The sequence below is a fragment of the Pieris brassicae genome, chromosome 9 (assembly GCF_905147105.1).
Source record: "Pieris brassicae chromosome 9, ilPieBrab1.1, whole genome shotgun sequence".
Classification (NCBI taxonomy): Eukaryota; Metazoa; Arthropoda; class Insecta; order Lepidoptera; family Pieridae; genus Pieris; species Pieris brassicae.
In genome coordinates this window covers 12893838-12916530 of record NC_059673.1, presented here as the reverse complement: position 1 = coordinate 12916530, position 22693 = coordinate 12893838, and the positions used below count along the sequence as shown (strand labels likewise).

General features: G+C 32.9%; 1 protein-coding gene across 7 annotated transcripts; it reads left to right on the top strand.

Annotated features, from left to right (window-relative positions):
• The first annotated feature begins 1987 nt into the window (after positions 1–1987).
• On the top strand, positions 1988–22336 carry LOC123714063 (gustatory receptor for sugar taste 64f-like). 7 transcript variants are annotated; one of them, XM_045668154.1, is made up of 12 exons: positions 1988–2056; positions 11134–11245; positions 12885–13026; positions 13659–13777; positions 14345–14524; positions 15318–15466; positions 17094–17216; positions 18310–18464; positions 19413–19460; positions 20313–20481; positions 21208–21297; positions 22174–22336. In XM_045668154.1, the coding sequence occupies exons 2-12, from the start codon at positions 11212–11214 to the stop codon at positions 22261–22263; spliced, it is 1299 nt and encodes a 432-aa protein (XP_045524110.1). In that variant the 5' UTR covers positions 1988–2056; positions 11134–11211; the 3' UTR covers positions 22264–22336. The 7 variants fall into 7 exon arrangements, with proteins under 7 accessions (XP_045524110.1, XP_045524107.1, XP_045524112.1 ...); XM_045668151.1 differs by having other exon boundaries at positions 2001–2056; positions 11108–11245; XM_045668149.1 differs by lacking the exon at positions 1988–2056 and adding an exon at positions 3811–3880 and having other exon boundaries at positions 11108–11245.
• Positions 22337–22693: the final 357 nt, after the last annotated feature.

Sequence of the window (22693 nt, the reverse complement as noted above, 5' to 3'; positions counted from 1 at the left end):
CAATTAATTATTATTTTATAGAACAACCTATTAATTATGACAATTTTACAATCAATTAATTATTATTTTATAAGGCAAACGAGCAGGAGGCTCACCTGAAGTTAAGTGATACCGCCCATGGACACTCACAATGAGAAATGGCTCGCTAGTGCGTTGCCGGCCATTTAAGCCTTCGACATCTTTTCTAATAAATATTTGAGAATACTGAATATGAATACTTTCTATTGGTTTTGGAACATATTTCATACTATTGATGGTCTTTAAAAGGAGTTTTATAATTTTTAAATCAAACTTACGCTGTCGTGTTTGTAACTTTAGTCTCCTATTTTTCGTTTCGTGTTTATAAAGCGGAAAAAATATTAAAATGCTTTTATTTTTGTTTTAGATTGTAAATTATCTGTCTTGTGTTAAAACTGACGCATTGTTTATGTCACATTTAAGTTTGTTAGGCTAGGAAAAAATACGGCAGTTAGTCAAGACCGCAAAGTAGTCAACAAACTAATAAAACCTTATTGAAGTTTATAGCATAATAAACTTTGAAAGTGTTTATCTATATAAAGGCAATCAAACATCACGTGTTAATATTCTCATAACGCTTTCTATGAAATATTTGATACGTAGACTATAAAACTAGAAAATGCATTAAACAGATAATCTTAGAACATTAAAAAATATATGCAATAGAACCACTATAACACGAACTTCAAGGGAGACGCGAAATTAATGTCGAAATCTATTCGAATTCCGACCTATGGATCATTTTAATTTTGATTAAAGTTGTAGACGTATTTATTCTTTCTAATATTTAGTATGAAATGTGAAATATGAATCCTTAATGTAGATAATGTATTTGACTTTAAACTGAATAATATTCAAATTATAGTAAATGGGTAATATATACCAAAACCAAAATATGGTATAAATCATGGACACTTAAAACAATGGACCTACGGGAATGATATGTATAGGACGACAAAAGAATATATGAAAAATAGAACTAGCAGGGAAAACTGTATGAATGTTGCTCAAGACAAACAGAAATGGAAAAGTTTGAAATATTTACCCTAAAAGGAGACATACAAATACTAGAACACTAACAAAAATAACCTTAATTTTGAGAACTTACTATACTAACAGAATACTAAGGAATTTAAACTAATCAATACGTATGGATTAATTGGTAAATCTATAACAATTAATATATTTTGTGCATATTATTAATGCACAAAACGACTCTCTCATTAATTATTTCTACTAAAAGAGTGTTAACATTTCGAGTTATGGTTTTGGGGCTTGAACGAAAGGGAACACAATTTTTTTTTTATTTTTGGAAGTTTTCGACTTAAAGGGGTTCTACTGAAATAATATCTAACGTAATAAACTAAATGACTATTGAATGGACTAGCAATTTTATTAAATCTTTATGTTTAATTAAAACTAAATCAATAAATTATATGCATAGCTCTACTGTCTATGGCCTAATCATTGAGGTGTCAAATGACGAATAATTCCACATCCAAAATCGAAGAATTTATTAGTAGATATATATAAATTATCATTTAATTTGGCAATGCAAGTGTATTTTGGAGTCGGTTATTTTTTTAAAATAAACACATATGTCATTGTTTAAACTTATATTATAACGAAAAAACATAAATCGATACTTATATAAGATTTGTTTGTAATGGAAAAACTCTAAAACTAAACCGATTTCAATAACTCTTTCGTCTTTATAAAGCTCACATCAACGAGAACATAGACAATAGTTAGAATGATAAAAAGAAGCTGAAAATCTATGAAAAGCGTAAGTTTTGAAAGTATCTCTATCAGTTTGGTTTCAATTGAAAAACGTTCGTATTGCATAGACCATGCCGCTACGACCGAATTAATACGGGTGAAATCGGCAGAACACCGTATAATTCTTTGATACGATATCAAATACGATTTTAATGGGTTAAAAGTGAAGTTGTATGATAGTAAACGTTGACTGGCCGTCAGTAGTATATTCGTGTTGATTCGCTAGTGTTTTGCACTCGTGTTTGTTATTTTAACTGAGGTAGGGAAATATTGTTCATACGTTTCATATATTAGGTCCTTACATATGAAATTGGCGTTTTGTATGGGAGGAACAAAAAGTCGAATATTTTTAAATATAATATAATTAATTAATCAAAGTATGAACCATTGTTTTCTATGCACTTTTGCCATCTCATAGGTAGTTCATTGATCCCTTTACTAAAAAAACCAGTCGGACGGGAATTAATAAAATCTGTGAAGGTGATTTGGTCTGCCCCATCAGAGTTAAATTTTTTCCCTTGCAAGAAGTTGTCCAAATTTCGAAAAAAATGGTAATCTGTTGGAGCAAGGTCTGGGGAGTACGGAGAATGTCTAGACATTCCAATTGAAGCTCTTCTAATTTAGTAGCCGTCTGTTGTGCAGTGTGTGGTCTAGCGTTGTCGTGAAGTAGCAGTGGCGTGAAGCGATTGACCAGCCTAGGTTGTTTAGCCGCTAGCTTTTCCATCATGGTTTGCAATTGCTGATAATAGACATCAGCCGTAATAGTCTGGCCAGATTTGAGAAAACTGCAATGAACAATACCGGCACTAGTCCACCAAACGCTTACAAGTAACTTCTTTGGGGTTAATTTTCGCTTGAGGCAGGATTTGGCTGGCTGGCTAGGTTCCAACCATTGCGCTGAGCGCTTCCGATTATCGTAAAGAATCCATTTTTCATCACAGATAATGATTTGGTTTAAAATACCTTCATTATTGTGCCGGTTCAGTAATGTAACGCAGCAGTCGACGCGCGTTTGCCGCTTTGGTTCAGTCAATTCGTGTGGTACCCACCTTTCAAGGTTTTTAATCTTCCCAATTTGCTTCAAGTAAATAAAAACAGTTTTATCACTAACACCGCAGCCTGCAACTAACTCGGACGTAGTTTGCGATGGATCCGCTTCCACAATAGCCTTCAATACTTCATTATCAACTGGGGTCTCAGGCCGTCCACGGGGCTTGTTCTGCAGGTCGAAATTTCGAGAACGAAAACGTTGGAACCAAAAACATTATTTTGTAACATGACCGCCATACACATCATTCACCCTTCGAGTCGTTTCCGCAGCACTAGTGCCACGGCGGAACTCGTACTCGTAAATAATGCGATACTTTAAGTTTTCCATTTTGTAAAATGAGTGACGCAAACGGAAAAAAACAGAAGAAAAAACAAATGAATGACGATCATCGAAGCACAAATACATGAGTAAATAGCTGTACAAATTTGAATTTGAAATTCCTAACCAAAGAGGAGGTATTTGAGGTCAAAGTGGCCAGTACGACAAAACGCCAATTTCATATGTAAGGACCTAATATTTACGAAAACCAACGCTTTTATCTATAATATAAAGTATATTTTGTCGTTTATAAACAAGGTATATTTCACAGTAATTTGAACAACGTTTAATTAAAATAAAATAGGCGCTTAAATTCTCCATTAATTTTCATTCCTAATAAGCAATTACGCAGTTATCTCTTAAAATTGTTACACGACTCCTTGCAATATTTATATACTAAGTCGTTTTGACAGTAGAACTTCAATCATTCGTATGATTTTAGAACCTATATAGGTGCTTTGACTGAATTATATTTTTTTAAAAGTATGATAGTATAATCAAACTTACATAAATCACGTTTATCACTTTCTTTGATCTTGTTGTTTCGTGTTTAACAATTCTCATAATGCTTTGGTATCCAAAGAAATAATTATATTTCTTTTTGTTTGTGAAGTATGTGTCTTATGTCAAAACTGACGTTTCATTCAATTGTAATATTGAGAGTTTGTTAGTCTGTGGAAAAAGACGCGAGTTTTGGCGATTATTTATTTACAGGTATGTAAGATCTTTTTGGATTAATTGTCTGTTTGCGACTATTAAATGTAAGACACATTAGTCTCAAAAATCATAGATTGAATCCTGGCAAACTCTAGGTTTTAAAAGAAACAGATTGATCACCATTTAATAAATATAAAAAGCAGTGATCAGTGAAATTGGCCTAGGTAATTGCCCTCATGCCCAAGTATTTACGGAACTTTAAATGAAAGCTAAACAATAAACTTATTCATATAAATGTTTTCTACAAATTAGCCTTATTTATGTACCTTAATATAAACTGCACGTATATTTCCCTCTAATATATTTTTGAAACGAAGAATTCGGTGGGCATAAATTGTAAAAGCGGCCATTATTGTCTTAGCGAACAGTAGCTGTTTAGCGGAAAATATTTACTAATTTTCCTCTGATAACTTTTAGTCAATTGAATTTTAAATTAAATTAAAAATATATTTTGTTAAAGGGTTAAGAATCAATGTAGTTTTTGTGCTGTTTGTATCATTTAATGGAAACGAACTCCAACTAGATTTTAAAGATAAAATAACACATGACAAGCACCAAAGCCATAAATAATTGTTCATTATAACTTCCACTTGTCGTCTCCGGGAGCCAAAATACTAAACCATAAATTAAATTGATAAATCATTTATTAAATTGTAAGATATATACAGAACATAATAATAATAAACTGAACTGCGGTGCCATGACAACCAATTAGACTTATTAATATCCAATACCTAGTTCGTTACTGTTAATAGTAAGCCACCTCAGTTCCCGGTGAAGTCGGTCCAAACGATCCCTGTCATCTGTGGCTTTCGCTTCTCTCCACGGGGCTTCCTGTAATTATGTGTTTGATTAAAACGATAAAAGGAAATGGTGGTCAATATAAAGCCTTTATCGAAATTTACCGGTGTTTGAATACTGATTTCATAAATCTTACTTGCCGTGTCCATTGTACTCAGTCGCGTTTTGTCATAGCGTGAGTGTATAGCATAATATAAGTAGATAAACTATTCAATACAAAAAAATAAATTCGAACCAGTATTTGCAGAGAATCATACGTTCAAAGAAAAACCCTTCAATAAATATATTTCTTATATACCCTTTCTGGAATTAAGTATGTATAAAAATATATACTTAATTCCAACTAGGGTTAACGCAGCTCTAAAACCATGGGTTGCCGCGTAATCAAAACACATTTTTCATACGAACTAAGTAAACGTCAGCAAATGTCTTTCATAGAATTCCTGACCAATGTACTTTACCTCAAGCCGTCTATCATATACGTTTGTACGTATATCCTTAGTTCGCCTGTAGTTCCTGTCCATTATAACATTCCTTCGCCTTACTTCGTTCATTGGTATGACGTCCCGTCTCCCCACGGCCACATTGTACCTTCCATAACCCTCATACTCGTAAGATAAAACTCCGAATATATTCAAAATAAGAACACTAGCCAAGAACTGCATTTTTCTAAGTTGAATAGAGTAGCGTAAGCGAATATAAGTAAAAAAATATTTAAGAGTAAAAATGTAATTTTATTATGACTACAGATTAATTAGGGTTTTTAATTGTTTGCTGAGTAGCTTTTACCTAATTTGGTTGTAAATATAAATGAAATGTGTTCCGGTGAATACACTGTGTGATTATTTTATTTCAATAATTAATAAAATCTGAAGCTATTTAGAATGTTTCGAGACTACAACTATGATAACTCAATTAAAGTAAGATAACTGCCTACCTGTATGTCAATTATTAAGTAACATAAGGTTTAAATCTCCGAATCTCTCTTCTTACTTTTAGAAAACCGTAATCTTGGACCGTCTTAGAGGTTTAATATAATTTAAGTTTTTAATTATTTTTTTGACTTATATAAAAATAAACTTCACAAACTTCCTTCACTCTTATCCACTATCAAATATTTTACGACTTCAATACTCTCAGTTTATTAGGTTGGCGTAAAAATTTTATGATAGGAATTTGATCATGCGATTGCTAGTTTTCGATAGAACAGCTCACGCTTACAAAACTGATTAAAATGAATCGAACATATACCCCTGCTGGTAATGCGACTATTTCTAACTTTTGACATATGGCAATTACGTTTCTTGAGACATGATTGAAAGAGTGTTTACTGACTATATTTTTTTATTTATATAAAAAAATATAAACTTAATGATAGGTAACCTTGCTGAACAAGCAACTTTTTCCAAGTAAAAGACAAAAGGGGATAATGCAAGACAAGACCGTAAATGACAATTGACCCATGATTATATATACATACTATATTCTTTTTCTGTATACTTGATTATATCGAGTATAACTTTAATGTTCCACTATAGTTTAATTATGTACAGCAAATAAAAATAAATAAGAGCAGTGTTGGCCTAGTGGCTTCGGCAAGCGACTTTTATCCGGTCGTAGGTTCGATCCCCGACTGTGCACCAAAAACCGATTTTGTTTCTATGTGCACATTTAACAATCGCTCGAACTGTGAGGAAAACATTGTGAGGAAACCAGTTTGCCTTATATCCAAAAAGTCGACGGCGTGTGTCAGGCATAGGCTGATCACCTATTTGCCTATTAGATCGACCAATGATCATGAAACATGTAAAGAAAACTGAGGCCCAGACCTAAAAATGATTTAAATAAAAAAGAGGGGTATATTACAACAAAACATCACGAAATATAAATTCTACAAAAAATGTGTGCGTGTACACACGTAAGAAGTGAAACTTCTTTATGACCTTATTATTCGAAAAATGATCTATTATATGCAACTTTACAGAAATTGGTTAAATAAAGTTAAATGAGATAAAGTTTAACAAAAGGCTATTATTATCATAGACATGAATACAAATATTTCATTTAACCTTATTATTACTAAGGTTATTTTATGGAACATTTCATTAATTGTAATAAAATTATTAGTATCATTGTTATCGTTGTTATATATTTTTGTTATCAATGGCTTCGAATCTCTTCGAATCAAGTGGTAGGGTTAAGAAAAAGATGGCGCGTAACGGAAAAAATGTAACGTGTGTGACGGTAAACTTTTTTCCAACGCCGATAAAGAAGTGTCACTTCAATAAAAACTTTATTCATGACTAAATTCCTAAATCGCTAGTCCTAACAATAAGAAGTTTCTGTGTTGTGGATAACTAGATAACAATTAATCAGTGGCATATGGTAAATGTTTAAAACAGTTTTTTAAAGAAATAGTAGGGTTAGTGTTACAACTAATCAAACACAAGTCTTATAAGACATTAAGAATGTGTAAGTGTGTGTACTTTTCAGGCTGTGTGTCACCGTGACCACGCACACTGAAAAGTACGCGAAACGTCGGAAAAAATTTAAAATTTAGAATTATGTAAATAACTATAAGTTTTTAAAAATAATACATAGCTTTAATACATTCAAAAAGTGTTTTTCTTAATGTGTAAAAGCTATTTTAACAAAAGACAATACTATGTTTAAGGGTGTAAATGGATGTATGTGCAAATGTTTAGAACTGGTCAGTTAGAAAATTTTGCTAATGAAACCTTTTTTAAATTTCAATTTTAGAAGTCTTTGACTAACCTAACACAATGCATTGCAATGCAATCATTTATTTTTGTGTATTGGCGGCAAATCTAAAACTCTTGTTACACGTGAAGATGAACCTAACGCGAGAAAATTTTCGGTCAATGATTTATTATGGCTTACTCAACAATAAAGCTATGATAGGATGCGATTAGCATTTTTTAATGAAGCCCCATCTTGTGCCACTATTTACAATTGATTTAACAAGTTTAAGCGTGGACGTAGCAACCTCAATCATGATCCGCGTGAGGGCCGTCCTTTAACAGCAACTAGTGAAGATACCATCAGTGCTGTGCAATGCATGATAGAGGAAGATAAGAGAGTGACCTATCAGGAATACGCGCAAGCCTAGGCATCGGTATCATTCAAGTTCAAAAAATATTACACGGACATTTAGACGTCAGGAATCTTTGTACCAGATGAATTCCCCATACTTTAACCGACGACCAGAAACACCTTCGCATGGACTGGTGTCGCCAAATAGGTATATGTTTAACGGCGGTGACTCAAATGCTGCATTTGACATGGTCACAAGTGATGAAAGCTGAATATATTGCTACGAACCCGAAATCAAAAGACAATCAGCTCAGTGGGTGTTTCCTTACGGGGATCGGCCAACTAAGGTACAGAAAGAAAAAAAGATGAGCCTCATTCTTTGGTCGGAAAGGTCATTTCGCGATAGTAGATATATTTGAGAGTGTGGCTAAGAGTTGTTATAAGCGTCCGCTTTGTCTGTGTTAGTTAATGGCATCGCAGAGTTATATAATATCTAACTAAATATCACCCCTGACAACCTTCAAGCTCTATTAAAGGAGTAGGCAATATGTACCAGCACCGCGAAGTATTCCTAAAATTTAAATATATTTCGTAGTAGTTGTAGTAGTCGTAGTAGTATAGATGACGTCACCTATTTAACAAAATGCATCACAATCAGTATATTCGATTAGCTACGATACCAAACACAATGTAACCTAAAAGATTAGATTTGTTTTCTGATGATAAATGAAATCAGAAAATAACATTGGAAAAACTAAAAGATACTGACTAACTAACTTGTGTCGTGTGTACAGAACATCTGTCAGATCCGCTAGCTTCATTACATAATTACGACCATTTAGCAATAACGACGTTAAATCTGTCCCTTGAATTTAAATCAGACTTTAGTACAAAATTCATGTGGCTATAGCGACTTTGGATGTAACACTGAGTTCGGGTGTAGGGACTGTTTTTCATGAATCATTTGTAAGAAATTCAAATTTCAATTAGAACAGAACAGATATCGCGACACAAAGATTTATTTCTTTCACAAAGATTTCTTATACTTTGTTCACATTCAGACAGATGGTCAGCAACTGTGGAGCTCTTTAGCTTTTGTTTATATTTGAAAGATGATAATCAGCTAAGTAGGTAGGTATGTGTTTACGGTACGGAGTTAAATTTATGGGTCAGTTTCAAAGTGATATTCTGAGTTATTTTTTAAATGTACAAGTGAATGTACTATGTGTGCAAATAATAAATTAAAATAAACTATTCACATATACGTGTCTTTATCTCAACTATTGCCTGTAACGACTTCCGGATATGACGACGAAATTAGAGTGGTCCCTTTATTGTGGTTATACCCGAAATCCATTGTATTATTGATTCTCTAAAGTGTGCTGTAAATGAATAAAATACATCAAAGTCGCTACAACCTTTCTAGGTCTGGGTCTCAGATTTCTGTATCTGTTTCATGATCATTCGTTAATCTAATAGGCAAGTAGGTGATCAGCCTTCTGTGCCTGACGCCGTCGACTTTTAGACCCACTAAGGCGAGTCGTATGATGATTTCCTTCACTATTCGAGAAAATGTTAAATGCGCATATAGAAATAAAGTCCATTGATGCACAGCCGGGGATCGAACCTATGACCTTAGGGATGAGATTCGCACGCTGAAGCCTCTTGGCCATCACTGCTCGTTATGCGAATGAATGAATAAACATTTATATATATTTTTTTAACGAAAAAATAAACTTGCTTTCATGAAGTATATTTATGTCGCTTAAAGCCTTAAACAATAAAATCAATAGATAAGTATCTGCCAATTTTGAGGGCACCTATAATTACGGACACACGCAAAGCTATAATTTCCATGTAGTGGGCTTGGTCCTATAACCTGTTCGATTAATGTATTACCGTCCACATTAATCTAAATTATCATACCTTATTCGTTAAAGTTTGGAATTTCCTTAGTATTTTTCCCCCTTTATAACATTAACACGCTTAATATGTGACGAAAGGACGGTTAACCTCCAATCAAAAAAATCCTTGATCAGTCAACCCCTGACTGGCGTGATAACCCAGTGACTAAAGTCCAGAAATTGTATATATCCTTAGCGGCAGAAATTTGGTTGCGCGTTTTTTTTTTAATGTAATAGCAGCGAAACGGGCAAGAGACTCACCTGATGTTAAGCGATACCGCCGCCCATGGACACTCACATTGCCAGACGGCTCGCAAGTGCGTTGCCGGCCTTTTATTGTTATTCGTAGGAATAAATATATTTTCTACTACTTTCCTACTGTCATTTTCGTCAGAGCATATTTCAAAGAGTAATAAAAGGTGCTTGATAAAACATCTTTCCTAACGCTAACATTAGTTCCGAAGCAATTCGACTGAGTACTCTACTGCTGAGAATCAATTCTTAAAGGGTCGGCAACGCACTTGCGAGCTCTCAGGCAAGGTAAGTGTATATGAGTGGCGGTATCACTTAACATCAGGTGAGCCTCCTGTCCATTAGTATACCTTCTTCTTCAGTCGTGTTAGTGGCGCCACACAACTTCCTCCACTTCCCTACTCCGTCTTCGGCAAGAATTTGCATATAAAACAAAATTAAAAAAAAATTGGACATGATTCGCGTCTACTTAAATCATTGAAGCCTTCTTCTACCTGATCGAGTCTACCCACATTTAGTTTAAAGTCGTACAGGTATAAAAAAGCTGTTAATTTTTTCGTAATTTCTTTATATAATTTTTGTGGTACACTTTGATTTTGGATTGGATTATCGTTATTCATGTGCACTTTTTACTTTTTGTTTTTCATGTATCCAGTATGAGTTTAGTTTATTTTTTGTTCCCGTCTAGTTTCTTTTTTATAACTATTTGTAATATGTATTTTTGCACTTCTTGCCTACCTTATGTAATTTAATACTTTTTTTTTCTTTACTCACAGTGATTGCCTAAAAGAGATCGCTCGAAAGCCATAAGGCCGTCAGTTGCCCTCCTTTTCATTTAATTATGTTCAATTTTATTGTCTTTGGTTAACATAGTTTTTACACATTGAAAGAAAACAATTTTTTAATTGGATTAAAGCTATTTGTATTATTATAAACTTATAATGGTTTTACATAATATTAAATTTAAAATTTTCCGACGTTTCGCGTGCTTTACAGAGTGCGTGGTCACGGTGACTGAAGACAAAAGGTGTTGAATGTCAAAAGTATCACAGCTTTAGAGAAAGTTGTGTTATCTGTATTTATTTCGATACCGATATACCGACACAGTCGATACCAACTCCGGGGAAATAAATAAAATAAAAATAAAAGATGATAACCATGCATCTTCTATAAAATCTAATTATATAATTTGTAACAAAGACTATTTCAACAGATAATAAATCCTAAGGACCCCTACAGGTCAACACGGCAGGGTGTCATTAATTCTATTTGTCGTCTGTGGAGTGATAGCCACGCAAACATCAAATACTGGCACTCATGAAGAATACATCGTATTGGATGCCTATTAAAAGTGAGTAATTTGTTTTTATTTGTGCTCATAGCTTAAACGCTTGGAATATTAATATAAAACCTTCACTAAGAAAGTGTTTTTGAAACCTAATTTAAGAAAAAGCATGAATTAATAATATAGGTGAAAACGAAATTAGTAGAGGTACATATGTAAACCAGATCTAACTTTTAGTTAACCACGATACACAGACATAAGCTACCGACCCAAAGAGCCAAATTATAGAATGAATTCCGAAAACGTCGTATTTTGTATCGTGATGAAATCAACCTCAAAAACCTGCAGAACTTATCTACTGTTTTTGATTTATTAAAATAAAACAATGGCGCTACAACTTTTTTGGTCTGGGCACCAGATTTCTGTATCTGTTTCATAATCATTTGTAAATCGAATAGGCAAGTAGCTGATCAGCCTTCTGTACCTGACACACGCCGTCGACCATTTTTGGTTTCCTCACGATGTTTTCCTTCACCGTTCGAGCTAATGTTAAATGCGCACATAAAAAGAAAATCCATTGGTGCACAGCCGGAGATCGAACGACCTCAGATATGAGAGTCGCACGCTAAAGCCACTACGCCAACACTGCTCTTACACAACTGTTTTTGATTAACTGTCATAAATATATGAGTGTATAAATGTATTTTATAAAACGGTTATGATTGAATAAGTTGCTAAAAATATTGCCATAAAACACGATAACTACCTAAAAGCTAGTTTTCTATAAAATCGAAATGCGACCATTGACCGTAAAATAAATTTGAGACATTACATTTCTGTCTTGTTAACCTCACTGAATAAAAGTAATCGCACAGAATAAAAACTTTATTGTTCTGATTTAAATGCAAACGCTTGAGTCTTAAGGAGACTTGCAAAAATGCAATGGGAATACTAAATAAGTAAAAGGCAATAGAAAATTATTGAGACACGAATTAGCTGGAACGATTCTAAATAGAAACATTTCATTTGGAATTAGTATTTTATTGTACCGGTTTGAAGCAGCTCAGAACTAACTTATTATCTACGTTATTGAGACCTGGAACTAAACAATTCGTAAGCAGTATTCGTGAGAATGTTCGTGTGTTTCACATCATAGATTCTTACAATTCCCCCTGTTCTATAAAACAACGTCTTGTGAATTTATATAGTATAACTAAACTACTAGTGTTACACTTCTTACCTTATAAAATCTTACAATAAGAATCTTTTAGCAGCAGCCCACGATTAGTTGTCTTTATAATTTTTGAAACCCAGTGGATCGTGATATAAATGATAGTTTAGATTTACTTAATTACGTTAATTTGACGCTGTTACGATTCGTATTTCTTCGATAAACTTTTAAGTTATAGTTTTATTTTCTACGTTCCAATGTTACTTTTATTAGTGAACTTGCGCAATTTTACAAAAGATACAAATTGTGTGGCTATATATATATATAAAACTTGTAAACATATATATATATATATATATATATATTATTCGGAAGACATTCTTTAAATTCAATACCTTTTACACAGGAACAAATTTAAGATATGGAAAAAGAAGATGTACTTATGAACTACATCTAATATCTAGAGGGCCAGTCACAATAGTAATTTACCGCCGTGTGTGACTCGGCCAGGTGATTAATGTTACCATTTTTCAGGGAACAAAGTGGACGTGTCAGAGTTAAAGCCAGCAAAATCACCGGCGACGTTTCGAGAATCGTTACGGGCTACCTTAATAATTGGACAAGCATTCTCTTTGATCCCAGTTATCGGGGTCTTTCGAAGTACCTCGGGTGTCAGGTGAGGTGTGAATCTGTAATTGGTATATCGATTTGTAGGCGAGGTCATAAGAAATTTTTATAATTTGAAAATAAAATATCCTTGGAATTTCTTCTCTACAGGGATATTAAATATGTTTTTCCAATAAACCTTTATATTTTTATGTGTTAATCTTGGAGTGGATTGTTGTCGATACAATATTTTTGTTAGGGTAAACAAAATGAACATTGTTGCCCAAAAGGCTTCAGAGTGGGACTCTGATCCCAGAGGTCGTAAGTTCGAACCCCAGAAGTGTATTTAATTTTTTGTCTATGTGCGCATTTCACAATTGCTCATAAGGTGAAGGAAAACATCGTAAGGAAACCTTAAATGTCAACGACGTATATCAAGCACAGAAGGCTGATGACCTACTTATCATGATCACGAAACGCACTGAAATCTGAGACCCTGCCCTAAGAGTGAGACTTAAAAAGGTTGTAGTACTAATGCTTTTCGTTAAACATATAAAACACCCGTTATTTAAGGCTCCTAATATGTTCATAGCATATGCGAATGTATTTATGTACAACAATATTATAATATGGTTCAATAAATTGATAATATAATAATTTATAAATACAGATCCAAAAAATATTATAATATATATATTTTAGATTCACTTGGTTGTCATGGAAATTCTTGTACCTTTTTCTATCACTTTGTGGTCAAATTTTTATCACAATTATGTGTATTCATAAAGTTGTGAACTCCCAAACGTCGCTTAATGGAACAAGTAAGAATCTCATTTTTTTTTATTTCATATAAGTGCATCCAAATCACTCAAATCCAGGGATTGATACAAACACAATAATTATATGGGATTTCAAGCCATTTAAGCGTGTTTTGTTGTCTCTGTTGCTGTGTCTCATTGTTGGTCTCTCATCCCTTAACTCGTAGGTTCGATGCCCGGCTGTTCACTAATGGACTTTCTTTCTATATGCGCATTTAACATTCGCTCGAACGGTGAAGAAAAACATCGTGAGGAAACCAGCTTGCCTTAGACCCAAATAGTCGACAGCGAGCCTCACGCCTACTTGCCTATTAGATTAACAAATGATCATGAAATAGATACCGAAATATGAGGCCCAGACCTAAAAATGTTGTGACACCATTGATTTATTTTTATTTAGTTTGGTGGGAGCATAAACCCCATTGAATAATCTTATATACTTAGATTAGACTCCGTCGTTTGAATTATAATTCATCATTTGACTAATGGAACTTTAAAGCTATAGATTAATGTTCCGTACTTCAAGGTTCTATAAAATTTGTTAGGACCTATTTTTTAAAACATTTTCAGCTCCAATTATATTCTACAGTACAACATGTATTACAATGCTAATGTTCTTACAAGTGGCAAGAAAGTGGCCGGATCTGGCCCGATACGCTGCTAAAATTGAGGATCTGGATCCAAACTACGACACGAAATTAACTTATAAGTGCAATGGTACTTGTGCTATCGTACTGTCACTAGCTTTGTGTAAGTAATATTCATTTGTTTCTTATTCTACACTAAACTTCACCAACTAATGAGTTGGTACTGGACAATGACTTTGCCATGTTAGCCAATCGACTGACATCATGTTATTGGCGTAATAATAATTGTAACCTAAAGCAAAGGAACGGTTCTATTCTTATGTAGGATTAAGTTTTAAGAGGTGGAGGAAGGGGCCTTCACCTAAGACAATTCCTCACTATATACGCCAATACAATATTGTTCTAAGTGATTGCTTGTAAAGTAAAAAAAATGTGTGAGTGTACTAGTGTACACACGTAAGAAGTGAAACTTCTTTATGACCTTATTTTTCGAAAAATGATCTATTATATGCAAGTTTACAGTAATTAGTCAAATTAGATAAAGTTTAACAAAAGGCTTTTATTATTACAAAATTGCATTAATGGTAATAGAATTATTACGAGATTGTTGTCGTTATTATATATTTTTGTTATTAATGGCTTCGAATCTCTTCGAATCAACCGTGGTAGGGACAATATGGCGCGTAACCGATAAATATTACGGTAAACTTTTTTCCAACGCCGAAGTGTCACTTCAAAAATCTCGAAGAAGCCGGCATATCTTAGACCCAAAAGTATTCTGTTCATTCTAATCAAAAATGCTAATGTATCAAACGGGTAGACACACCTTAATGGGGGTTACAAATTGTATACTTTTACATTAAATGTGTATCAAGATTTCTCGCTAATACTAAGCTCAAACTAGTCTATTATAGCAAAAGTACACCTATAAATGTCGATAAAAAGCTTATTTTCAGTGGAGCATATACTATCATTACTGTCGGCGTTCGCTGGTGCAATGGTGTGCTTTCCTGACATGTCTTTGTACGAGGGGTTCGTGAAGCATTTTTACCCCTGGGTTTTTAATTATCTTCCATATTCACCCTTGCTGGGATTTATGACACAGGTAAGGTCGAACTACTTTTTCCTTCAAGAGCATACTTCCAAGACGGTTGGCAACGCAAGCGCGTCAAGTCTTTAAATGTCCATAGGTGCTACTTATCATCAGGTGAGCGTCCTGTCCACTGTCTTATAAAATCAAAGTTATCCATAAGGTACAGTGATATTTAGTTTCAAAAAGACGGTAAAAGTGCATTATTTTTTAAATCAGTCAAAAATTTATTGAGACACTTAACCAGAATGATAATCAAGATTTTTACCACCACCATCAAATTAACAAAAGCCATACTGAATGTGGGAAAATGGGAAAAGCCGCGGAAATGTTGACAACCATAAAATAAATTACACTTCCTTCAAAAAAGGATTTATGACTTTTTATAACGCTTCATCTGATTCACGTGAACTAAATAAATCTTTTTTTAAATTTGTTTTCGTATTTTGTTCGGATACAAGAGTATACAACGTTTCAGGCTACATATGCCATATAAAATGCCTACTAAATTGAAACAATTATTGTTTTGCCAAGAATTGAAAGCTAGGTTTTATTAGAATTGATTGGGTTTTCTTCTAAAAATGCTTCATAAAAATTTATTTTAAATCTTCTTTATTAAGAAGTATGATATTTAAAATAAAAAATATATGCTAAGAATTTTAAATATTAATAAAAATTTGGAATATTTTAAGAATACGAAAGTAGTTGGAATATTCAATGTTATCTTTCTTAGGCAAAACAATTTTTATACTAAAATATTAAACGCTTTCTCGTACTATCAGTAGGGAAATAGAACTCATCTTAGACGTGACCGTAGCCGCAAAAATGTTAATTCATATTTTTTTAATATATCTGTTGAATGTTTTGGAATAAATTGAAGTTTAATATATTATTTTAATATACTAAAACTTATAGATTACATAGATTACAGCCCTGTAATGCTTTCAATGGAAAATGATAAGATTTTTAAAGGGCAATATAATGTGGGCGAGTATGTAGACCATACGTGTTGTGATAACAATTATAAATTAACTGTTATTATTATGATATTTACATGCCTATTTCTGATTGACAGCAGCACTATTAATCAGTACTAATCCTGTGAGGTTATGTACGTGAGGATGACTGTGTGTATGTAAGGTGCGCTCGTGGTGCAGATGGATATTCTTATGTTAATACTCCTTTAAAATATTTATTTAAGTATTTCATAATTCTACAGCTGGCAAAAATTATATAATATCGAACAATTACAATAAAACTATAGCATAGGTTCAAACATTTACAAAAAGGAAAAAACAATAAAAATTATTCAATACATTTAACTAAGTAATACCTAATTTGGCTGTGTTGTGTGGTGTTAAAGGAGTATGTACGTGAAAATGTGTATGTGTGGTGTGTGCTCAAGATGCAGGTGATTTTTCCCTATGGGTTCCTTAATACTTCTTTTATATTTTTATTCCGCGATAGCTTAAACAAGTCGAGGCTTAATGGTATAAACGAATTACGTATATGTCATAGATAAGTTGGAGAGATGTGTGTCCGATGACGAATGAATCAAAAGGAGCGCCCTTCACTACAAATTTCTCAAAAAACTTATTTTGATTTTCAAGAGTTAGGCTAATAATTTGACATTCAATTGCAGTTCCTCCACTTTCAGTCAACGTTCATATGGAACTTCTCAGACCTGTTTGTTATATGTATGAGTTATTATCTGACGTCGCGTTTGGAGCATGTTAATATGAAATTGCTTGCAGCCCAGGGCAAGGTACGTGCTTAATGGATTCCGCTAAGATAATATTGGCGTAGGATGGCTTTGAGCTGTCGCATAATTTGTTAGTCGAGGGGTCGTATAGGCTATGTTAAAATCTTTTCATTTTTGAACTGTTTATTAACTTCACAAAAGCAGGAACGAAATTTAAACAGTAAAGAAAGTAATCATAAACTTCCTGCTAAGGGGAGTCGCAACCAGAATAAACTGGAAGAAACTACTAAACACCGATCCAGTATTTAACGTGTTTTCGTAGTGGTTCTAAATGTCGGATTCCACACATTGTTTCTATTAATCACGTAATACCAAAGTTAGTGTAGAAGTTTAGTGTAGAATAAGAAACAAATGAATATTACTTACACAAAGCTAGTGACAGTACGATAGCACAAGTACCATTGCACTTATAAGTTAATTTCGTGTCGTAGTTTGGATCCAGATCCTCAATTTTAGCAGCGTATCGGGCCAGATCCGGCCACTTTCTTGCCACTTGTAAGAACATTAGCATTGTAATACATGTTGTACTGTAGAATATAATTGGAGCTGAAAATGTTTTAAAAAATAGGTCCTAACAAATTTTATAGAACCTTGAAGTACGGAACATTAATCTATAGCTTTAAAGTTCCATTAGTCAAATGATGAATTATAATTCAAACGACGGAGTCTAATCTAAGTATATAAGATTATTCAATGGGGTTTATGCTCCCACCAAACTAAATAAAAATAAATCAATGGTGTCACAACATTTTTAGGTCTGGGCCTCATATTTCGGTATCTATTTCATGATCATTTGTTAATCTAATAGGCAAGTAGGCGTGAGGCTCGCTGTCGACTATTTGGGTCTAAGGCAAGCTGGTTTCCTCACGATGTTTTTCTTCACCGTTCGAGCGAATGTTAATATGTCTCTAGTTTACAACAATAATAAAAATGATTAAAGAACAAAAAGTTAAAAACAGATAAATATCTGTAATAAATAATGATATAATAGATAACTTTTAAATTGACAGATTAAGATACGATAATTTCCATAATCTATGTGATTAACAAACGCAGACATCTGCTGAATTTTTATTATTATTCGTTTTTTTTTCAGTATTTACCAGAGGTATTTTGGCGAACCACCCGCGAAGAGTACGGCCGTGCTGCGCAACTCGTGCGAAAGGTTGATGACGTTATAAGCGGAGTTGTATTTATCTCATTTGCAAATAATCTCTTCTTTATTTGCCTCCAACTTTTCAATACATTAGAGTAAGTATTCTTTTAATAAATAGAGAGAGAATACATTCTCTAAGAGTACAATAGAAGTAGACCGTTATTGCTAAAAAGCATTGATGGTGTAATTATTTACATTTAAAAGTTTCATACAAATTAAATTACGATTTAAGTACATAATTAACTTGTTATTTCTCGTCTAATATCTCATTCTATATTAATTTATTTAACATATACATTACACATAATTTTCAACGAATTTAATAGTTAAATTTCCAACAATTTGGGGTACACAATAATAGCTAAAACTAAAAACCTACTTCCAGTCTAAGTACTTACTTTAAATCAAGTGCTAACCGCGGCCTATGGAAACCTACAACTCCCAGGAATAGGGGTGTGTTTCCGACAATTAAGGGCGTACGCACTTATCTTGAAGGTCCATCAATTGGGCCAGAAATAATGCTTCTAGAAGCTGCTTTCACGAAGAAGTCGTACGCAAAAAGTGCCTAATAAGGATGAAATTGCGCATTGTGCCTCGACGTCCGATGATAAATTCTGCAGTATGATACGCGGCAGATTGGGAACCAACTCAAAGCCAAAGGATCAAGGCGTTCGGATCAAAATTTGTGGAATCAGAATAACTAAAAGACTACTGTCTCTTCAAACAAATACGTTAAGATAGTATTGTTTTTTGTTAACATAGCTTCTACACATTAAGAAAAACAATTTTTGAACGGATTGAAGCTATGTATTATTATTAAAAACTTATATAATTTTTTCCGACGTTTCGCGTGCTTATTTGATCCTAACGTATTTGTTTGAACAGACAGCAGTCTTTTAGTTATTCTGATTTAGAATTATGTGAATAATTATAAGTTTTTAATAATAATACATAGCTTCAATCCGTTCAAAAAGTGTTTTTCTTAAATACGTTAAGATACTCATTTGCTTTATAATAAGATATATTTATATTGTATGTTGCAGACATGGAATAAAAGGAACCTCGGAATGTAGGAACAGCCGGAACCAAGGGTATGAAATTTATTATATTATTGAATATTGTTATCTATAGGTTCAGGTGCTTACCAAAAGGCAATTTCGTATATTGTCATAAATATTTCCTGTCATCTCTGAAATTATTTCTTTGTAAATTCATACAGCACAAGGTAAAAGGTTAAAAATTATTTACAAACATTAAGTCTGTTGTATTTAAATTAACTAAATTTATATAACTGTGGATGTCCCTTTTTTAATAAAAGTCCATACACAAAAAGAAGTACATAGAATCAAACTAAAGTGGAATTTATTTTTGTTTATAGTATAGTTGTTTAGTTATATAAAAAACTATATTTAAACAATTTTTTTAATATCTCAACTAAGCAATTGCACTATTCATCAGCATCTTTACAGTCTGTATATAACACCAACTAAAATGATATATACGACTAAAGACACATCATGTGAAACAAAGTATTTTCGTGTACTTTATTGTTAGAGTACAATTTCCTACAATAACGTACAATACTTTATTATAAACGGGTTACATCCCTATACTGCACCGTATGAGCAAATCGTGATTTTAAAAACTGTTTAAAAAATCGTACTAAAATCGAACGTGAAATATCTTTTAAAAACACAATAAAAAGACAATATTATGTCTATATTATCATTATCATTTTATATAAGTGACCGATACACACAAATACAATAGTCCTTATTCGGAAATAAATCAGTCTAACTTATGGTGCTCAGTCACTTTTTATCACAGCGTAAACGTAATTCGACATAAAGAGAAAAATAATTATAAGTGTGTTAGACACATGCAATTTATAACAAGATTCTACAACTACGAATCTACGAACATACAATTATTATTTCTTATAGATCAACAGTTTTCGGCGGATATGAAGCAGCCATATACTTCTTATTCTCACTTATATATTTGATGGCAAGATCGATAGCGGTCTCTTTGATCGCATCGCAAGTCAACGCGGCATCAAACACCCCAGCCCCAGTACTGTATGACGTACCTTCACCTGTGTATTGCGTTGAGGTATGGTTTCCTAATGCTTAACGATGGACACGAAATGTTCGTGACATTTTGACGAATTGGCCCACCACCGACTCATAGCGATGGATGTTTTGGTTTTAGTGGGTATGCATTAGTGTGCCCCAAATAATCACTCACTTATCTTATTGACGCTGCAGTTAGGGTATATACAGCATTTTCCCAAGTAAAAAAAGGTGTACTGTTTGAGAAGACATTTAACTCAAAACGTAACAAACCCAGCACCTGAAGCTCAATTTAGTTTTTTTATATAGAACATGGAGCAAACGGGCAGGAAAACTGTATTTTTTATTATTATTAAGTTATTCCAATATCCGCCTTGATGTCACAAATTTGGGATAGCGCAGAAAATCTCAATATTCAAGTAAAAATTCTTCTTTTAGAAGCTACTTACTTTAGCACAGTTTTAAATATTTTATATAAAGGTTAGGGGTAGGGGCTAGTTTTCCTCTATATTACTGATAATTATATTTGGCGCGTAATTTCGAAGACGTACAAAGAAGTTATAAGATAAATCAAATCAAGAGCGTTCAACTATGTCCCCATGTGTTAGCAACTAATATTTTTTATACAGGTTATTTTCGAGTAATTTCATGACAGGATGTACATAACTAACCTACTCTAAATTTTCTCACTAAGTGAATGTAATTCTTTGAGATATAGTATCTTTAAAAAACTTTCTAGGAATACACTTACCGTATTTATTTTCAGGTTCAAAGATTTCTAGATCAAGTTAATGGAGATAAAGTAGCCTTAAGCGGTCTACAGTTCTTTAGCGTAACTCGTGGTTTACTTTTAACTGTAAGTAAACAATGTTCTATTGAAATTGATGTTATACGATGTTCAAGGCAAATAATTTCTGTATAATATTTTAATTTGTCTTGTGATTTAGATCGATATGAACTTCTTAATAATGGTTTGAGGTTGAAATTGGACGATTTAATTGTTTATTAAAAGCAAGTAGGTGATCAATACTAGACTAGACTGGTATTTATCTGTTGTTTCGATGCGCACGATTCACAAATTGTTTCTGGCCTATTTATTGCTTAAACGGGTATCATTATAAAGCATACATTAACATTAACAAAATTTAAGTGCTTCTATAGGGAATAGTAATATTAAATCAAATGTGTTTATTAAACAATGCATTATAATATGTAAGATTTGGGAACCCTTATATATTTATGTTAAGGAAAACATACTTGTGCATACATAAATATATACGTAATGTATCAGGTTTCCCAGCTCTTCCATAACAAACTTATAGTAAATCACCACATAATTTTTTTTACTGTTTAAATCAGGCGTGAGTGATCTTAAAAACTATTACTACTAAAGTATTAGTAATGTCTTTGTTCGTTTTTTCTTTTATATTTACTACATAAATTTGATAAAAAACAAACAACGTCAATAACAGGTTCATACAGTTGCACTTTGCACTATCAGCTCACCAACCAATTGTTATTATATTGTAATGTCAACGCTTAGGTGGTGGTTTATGTTCCACAGTCGCATAGTTTTTTGTTTCAATATTATCATCACACATTTTAATTTATTATATTTTCATTATAATGAATTAAATTATGTGACTTTTACTCTTGTTCATACTATTATTGGAAGCAATATTGATTCACAAAAGCATTTATTATTGACGATAATGGTTTGTTAATTTTTCAGGTAGCGGGAACAATAGTGACATATGAATTAGTGATGTTCCAATTTAATTCACCACAAGATGGCGCCACGAATACAACAGAAGTGCATTGATTACGAATATAAATATTAATTGCGCTATAATAATCTAGCCTCTCTTTTATTTACACCCTAATTGTATATTGTATTCCCGGTATAAAAAAGGTCTGAAAAACGAAGTTCTATAAAGTAATTTAATTAGAATTATGAACGTCAATAAAAAAGAAATATACATTAACTGCTTCTAATTTAACATTAACTGCCAGTTCTCAAATCAAGGGTGTAGTAGAGAAGAGACGAACTGGCAATAAACTCTCCGCCACTATTTTTAATCTCCAAGTTATTTTTTTGTATTGCACAACGTTTGTAAGGAGCTGCAACCATCACACCATGTTCCACACGACATCAGCAGGAGGCATGTTGAAATAGGAGGACACACTTACACTCTCGTGGGAACAACACTCAATTAAACATAACAATCATGTATTACAATTTTTTAACCTAC